Source organism: Dryas octopetala, chromosome 4, assembly GCF_963921425.1.
Source record: "Dryas octopetala chromosome 4, drDryOcto1.1, whole genome shotgun sequence".
NCBI lineage: Eukaryota > Viridiplantae > Streptophyta > Magnoliopsida > Rosales > Rosaceae > Dryas > Dryas octopetala.
Genome location: NC_141369.1, coordinates 13,299,621 through 13,306,113, shown reverse-complemented (window position 1 = coordinate 13,306,113; position 6,493 = coordinate 13,299,621). Strand labels below are relative to the sequence as shown.

Genomic DNA, 6,493 nt, shown 5'->3' with positions numbered 1-6,493 from the left:
ATTGCCACATCCCCAAGGATTAGGCCCACTTTTTACAGGTAAGTGGAATCTTTATGCTCAAAACCCCTATTCAAGTAGTCATTTATTTGGTACCTCCCAAGGACCTGGAACCGAACTCACCCCTAGACTGTGAATGCTGTGTATATATAATATATTACTTCTTTGCTTTCCTTTTAATTTCACAATTACTGTTTAAATTCTCATAAGAAACTAAAAGCAGTTCAACCAATTTCAAACCTATCAAAATCTCCAGTAGTTAAGCAACTATAGGTAGTAGGAAGCATTAGACGGTTTTGAGCCAATCAAAATCATTGAAAGAGCCCAACTGATAAAGACATGCAGAAACATATCAATATTCTTTGTCAAGTGCAGAAGGTGAGCTAAAGATTTGATCCTCATGCTAACAGCATTCAGAAACTACAAATTACTTTGGTCCAATACATTCTGGCATCTGTTATTCGCAAAAATCTACACAAAGCAGAAAGCATCATCTCATAAATAAACAAGACAGAAAGGAAAATAAACATTAAGGATAAAAACGAAGTGACGAGAGTACATCAAAGTGAAAGATCAGCCAAGTCAAAAGTTCTTGAAACAGCTTTGCACCATGACTCCAACCTCTTCTTCCTCAACTCTCCATCTAATTTTGGACGGAAAGTGGTGGAACTCTTACTCTTTTCTTCAGAAGCAAAGATCTCGCCTTCAGTCCAAACACCAACAGCTAACCCAGCAGCATAGGCTGCTCCAAGAGCTGTAGTCTCAATGTCAAGTGGTCTTACCACTGGGGAACCCAACAAGTCCGCCTACAGAACAACAATAAGAACAAGAAGAATAGAAGCCTATCATAAACAAAACGAAAAGGGGCTTTAAATATAAGTAAATTAGTATAATAATAGATTATAGTATAAAAGAGGACGTCATCACAAATTTATGTAAGGTAAGTATATAGGGTAAAGATAAGGTAAGTGCTTTGTCCTAAAACCTAAATCATTATTCATTACCCCACCTCTAATCCTGATACAAGTTTTTTGGCAGAAAATTCATGAACAGAGAATATTATAATAATATAATAATAATAGAAATCAATGTGGTGTTTGGAAATATAGTAAGAAAGCATATAAAATGAAAAGGTATGAAACCTTTTCTGGAAGACAAATCCAGTGGAAGACTCTTTTACTAAAGTATATAAAATATGATTCATTTCTAATAGGAAACAAATGGAAATTGCTGTAAGAAACTTGCAGGACTGGCATGTATGCAGCACAAGAAAGCATATATTTCTCAAAGAAGTCCAGCTTAATGCAGAATTGTTGACAGAAAAGGTATCAAACTTTTTGTGGAAAACAAATCCAGTAGAAGACTCTTTACTAAGTATGTAACTGGCAATTCATTTCTAATAGTGCCATGTTTTCTTTGCAGCAAGTGATAATAATATCCAAGATTCGGTGAGGAAAGCAGGTTGGTTTTTGTTACTGGAATGAACGGAAAGAGTTGACTATGTGCCTCATAATATTATAGCATACTACAACATGACAGACTCTTCATTGATAGTTCCAAATTCAATTCCATTCCAAAATCATAGTATGGTATCAAACATATATATGCCATGGATGAGTCAAAAACTAACAAGAACTCAGAAAATACTTATAAATTATGAACAGAAGAAAAAATGAAAAGGAAATAATATATGGCTAGATTGGTAAAGTTGGTTGAAGTTGAGCTACAGAGTAAAAATTAGAGCAAAAGAAAAAATGAACAAAGCACAAACCTGAATCTGCATTAGAAGATTATTAACAGTAGCACCACCATCCACTCTGAGCAAGAACTCCCCCTTCTCATTCTTAACCTCTCCCTTTTCCCCAGCATCTTTGTGCATTGAATCCAACACATCTTTCGCCTGGAAACACATACTCTCAAGCACGGCTCGAGCAATGTGAGCCTTGGTTGTAAACCTTGTAATACCAATACAAACCCCACGAGCATCGTCACGCCACCACGGAGCAAATAATCCATTAAAGGCAGGCACAAAATAAACCCCACCAGTGGACTCAACCTGTGATGCCAACTCCTCAATATCTTTTGCGCTACTAATAATCCCAAGACTGTCTCTAAGCCACTGAACTGCAGCTCCAGCAATAGCAATTGATCCCTCTAGAGCATAATTTGCCGGAGCTTTGGGGCCTAGTTTGAAAGCCAAAGTACTTAGAAGCCCATGCTTTGACTGAATTATCTCTTCACCAGTGTTGAGAAGTATGAAAGCACCTGTCCCATAAGTGCTTTTGGCCTCACCTTTCCTGCAAGCTTGCCCTAACATGGCTGCATGCTGATCACCTAAACACCCAGAAATTGGGATTCCAGTAATCGGCCATCCAGCGGCAATGTTTCCAATAACCTCAGAGTTACTGACAATCTTGGGCAGAATTTCAGTTGGAATTTCTAAGGTTTCCAATGTGGGTTTATCCCACTCAAGGGTTTTGAGATTCATAAGCATAGTCCGCGATGCGTTCGAAACATCAGTGACATGTATCCCTCCCTTTTGACTACCAGTTAAATTCCAGATTAACCAAGTCTCTATAGTTCCAAACAGAGCATCCCCTGATTTCACAGCTTCCTTAACCGCATCCACATTTTCCAGCAACCAGAGCAGCTTCAATGCACTGAAATAGGTGCTTATGGGCAGACCACATGTTTCCACAAAATGAGTTCTTCCCCCAGGCAATTCTTTCTCCAATTTTCTGTTAGCAAAAATAACCGAAACACACAACCATAGAACAATATCAAAATCACACATGACAACAACAGGCAAACCCAATTTTTGTCAAAATCCAAACATGGGAAGAATCCAACATAAAAAATATTAAAACCCAATTCACAATAAATAACTCTATTAAACGGGTACCGGTCAAAATTTGAAAATAATGGAAACCCAGCTAACATTCAAACAATCCAAGAAAAGGGTATTAAGAAAAATGATTAAAAATCCAAAAATAACAAACACCCAATTGAGGATCAGTAAACTCCAATGAATGAGTAAATATGAGAAATCAGTTTCAGATCCTACTTTCAAATAGAGATGAAATCAAATTTCCAAACATGAAAAAGAAAAGAAACGGAGAAAGGAGTACCTGCAAATAGAGCTAGTCCGGACATCCATCCAAACAATAGCATTGTAGAGAGGACAGCCAGTGGATTTGCTCCAAACCAGAGTTGTCTCCCTCTGATTGGTCAGCCCAATCGCCTTCAACCCACTGTCCACGTTGTGCCCATCAGCGGTGGCTTTGTCCAGGGCCTTGGTCATGCAGACCCTCACGCTCTCCAATATCTCCATTGGATCATGCTCCACCCATCTACCAAATAGAGAGAGAAAGAGAGAGAGAACCCATTAGAGAGCAATGAAATCAGAGAGAAAAAGAGAGAGGAGGTGGGAGTGTTGGATTGCTTACCCAGCTTCAGGGTAGAACTGAGTGAACTCGACCTGGTGAGACCCAATTGGGCGCGCCAACTTATCATAGATTATGAATCTGGTGCTGGTGGTGCCTTGGTCAATTGACCCAATGAACACCTCCTCTGCTTTCTTTGACATTTTTGTTGTTGTTGTTGTTGTTGCTTCCTCTGTTCTTGTTTTGCCTCTTCAAAGTTCAATCTTTCTTTTGTTCTGGTTTTTCAGAGGGAGAGAGAGAAACCAAGGATTGGTAATGGTTATATGCTAATAATGAGTGAATTAAGAAATTAGAGGGTTATAAATTAATTAAATAATTGGATAAGAATGTCAATGACCACCAAAACAAATGCTGGAAATAAAGAAAATAATAAATTTGCTTTCTTTATTTCCATAAGAAATCAGACAAATGAATGAATGGGAGCAAAGCTATGCAAATTATTTGATTTTATATGAGATTTTTATATTATTTGGGAGACATAATTTTGTTGTTTTTTGTTTGGGTTTTAGACATTTAGTAGTTGAAAAAACTAGAAATTGTTTTGCTTGGCGAAGAGTACAAGCTTTGGTCATTAGTTAATGACGATGTCATTTGATCTCCGGAGTTCTTGGTTGGCTAAACTACCTTTGGAGGCCATTTATTGACACGTCGCACCTCTTGATCTCCGGAGTTCTTGGTTGACTAAACAACCTTTGGAGGCCATTTATTGACACGTCGCATCTCTTCATGGCACTGCTTGTGATCTGCCGCCAGGTTTAGTAGGAGAATTTTTTTAATATAACTAATATATCCTTATATGATATAACTGATTTAATATATAAAGATAATCAATTTAATATATAAAGATATTATTGAATGTATGCTTATATTAATAAAATATAGTATTAATAACATCCACTCATATTATGATACATATACTAATTACACAATGTGACAATATATCGATTATATCAAAAAAATCTCTGATTGACCTAGTGGCACTGCTGCCTTGTCCATCTTCATAAACATGGCCTCAAATTTGGTTGCACTGCTCTCTTTAATCTTTATGGTATGAAAATTATTGGCTAAATATTTTACTATAGTCCATATCATTTGAACTGTTTCAACCAAATATTTTGTGGCCCATTTTAGTTTACGATTAAGACTAACTTCGTAAATACTTTAACTTATTTTATGATTTAATGACGTTGTGATGACATGGTGATCAAACGAATTGGAATGGGCTTATCAATTGGCTTTAATTTTTCATTCCAAAAATTGCCTCCAATGTGATCACAAATTGTGGCAGAAACGTTAAACCTCTTAGCCCCTTTTCGAAGGTGATTCAAACACAGATTTGGAATCTGCACATGAAAATCTGCATTTTGCTTAAATATATATACTTTAATTTTCTCTGCAGATTTTCAAAGCAATAAACACATATTTTTCTTCTTATCTTATCTTGGCTTTGCTTTGAACATTGAGTCCTTTGTCCATATATGAAAGCGACCCACAATTGTTGACTGTGTTATTAATTTGTGGAGACAGTCAAGGAAACAAATATTTGATGATCAAACAAAGTTAATATTGACTTGATGCATACATCACATAAGTGTAGCTGTTCGCATGGATTGAATCATTGAAGCCTAGTTTTAGAGGGGATTTAAATTGGTGTTTCAGATCCAAGTTAGTTGGCTATCATCCAAATAAGGGGCCACATATAGTGTATATATATATATACAGGTTCCATCTGTTGAGGTATACCTCAACTTATTTATGTTGAGGTATGACCTTGTTGGGACCCACACGAGTCGTTTTGTATCGATCCGAACCGTTCGCAAGGATGATCTTCATTGATAGATCATCCTTGCAAAAAAAAAAAAATATATATATATAAAATTAGCCAAATCAGAAATCATTTGCCTATCTAACTTTGATAAAACAAATAGACGGTTTCATCTAAAATATTTGGTTCGTCCATTTATTTGATCAAAGTTAGATAGGCAAATGATTTACGATTTGGCTAATTTTTTGCAAGGATGATCTATCAATGGAGATGTAAAAAATGAATGGTTCGGATCGACACAAAACGGCTTGTGTGGGCCCTAACGGGGTATACCTCAACATAAATAAGTTGAGATATACCTCAATAGAAAGAGCCTATATATATAGTACCAAATACTAAAAAAGTCACTGCCTATGAGAAAACTTTAATGGCTCCTCAAGTAGGAAGAGAGCTGCTTAACAACCATACCATCAAATCCAGATGCTGTATCGAACAATTCTTACCTATCCTGCCAACAATGTCATCTATGAACAATTTTGTAAGTATTGAAACCTAAGGTCCTATTTTCATATTAGAATCTTGATAAGTTGCATGTTGAAAAGTAACTAACACACTATTTATTATGAAAAGTTAATAGGGTAATATTGTTGTTTCACTATATTAAATATAGAAATTTATCTAAAGAATGACTCCATGTCAAATTGTCAAATAAGAGAAGGAAAATCTATTTTTCTTCTTCAATCTCACTTCTGTTTTTTCTTTTTCTTTTTTTTTTTTTTGGAAGGAAATAACTAGAAAACAAATCACGTACAACACTAATTAAGCACTCCATTATCAAAATTAAACCACGAAACATTTGAAAGAGTGGAGGAATGATTCCAAGTCTGAGTTGTCATGGATGAATGACCCAGTGTAATAAGAGCATCAACCACAAAGTTAATTGGCTTCTCTAAACACAAGGGAGAAATGGATATTCAACAAATTTTGTGAGAAAGAAGTTGAATGTCTTGGATATCAATCGGGCTTTCCAAGGGCTAGAACAAGTTCCCAACATACAATCAATAAGGAGTTTGGAATCACCTTCAACTAAAATTTTGGTGTAACATTTATCTGCAGCACAAATCATGCTAGCCATCTCTCAAGGCAAGAGCTTCAACAGTACCTAAAACATTAGCATGCTCTAGTTTTCTAGTGCCAGCCATGAAAGGAGAACCATCGATCACACACAGATTCATCGAAATTCAGCTTCACAAAAGGAGAGAACCTAACCTTTTTTTAAAGTAATTTA

General features: G+C 36.1%; 1 protein-coding gene across 1 annotated transcript; it reads right to left on the bottom strand.

Annotated features, from left to right (window-relative positions):
* Positions 1 to 367: 367 nt before the first annotated feature.
* Positions 368 to 3,967, bottom strand: NHO1 (Actin-like ATPase superfamily protein). Its single transcript, XM_086242543.1, has 4 exons — positions 3,444 to 3,967; positions 3,126 to 3,347; positions 1,769 to 2,735; positions 368 to 803 (listed from the first exon to the last, which is right to left on the bottom strand). The coding sequence occupies exons 1-4, from the start codon at positions 3,581 to 3,583 to the stop codon at positions 558 to 560; spliced, it is 1,575 nt and encodes a 524-aa protein (XP_086098669.1). The 5' UTR covers positions 3,584 to 3,967; the 3' UTR covers positions 368 to 557.
* Positions 3,968 to 6,493: the final 2,526 nt, after the last annotated feature.

Coding starts and splice junctions, on each gene's coding strand:
- NHO1 (XM_086242543.1), bottom strand. CDS start 3,583: ATGTCAAAGAAAGCAGAGGAGGTGTTCATTGGGTCAATTGACCAAGGC. Junction 2,736..3,125: donor CGGACTAGCTCTATTTGCAG/GTACTCCTTTCT, acceptor TTTTGCTAACAG/AAAATTGGAGAAAGAATTGC. Junction 804..1,768: donor ATCTTCTAATGCAGATTCAG/GTTTGTGCTTTG, acceptor GTTGTTCTGTAG/GCGGACTTGTTGGGTTCCCC.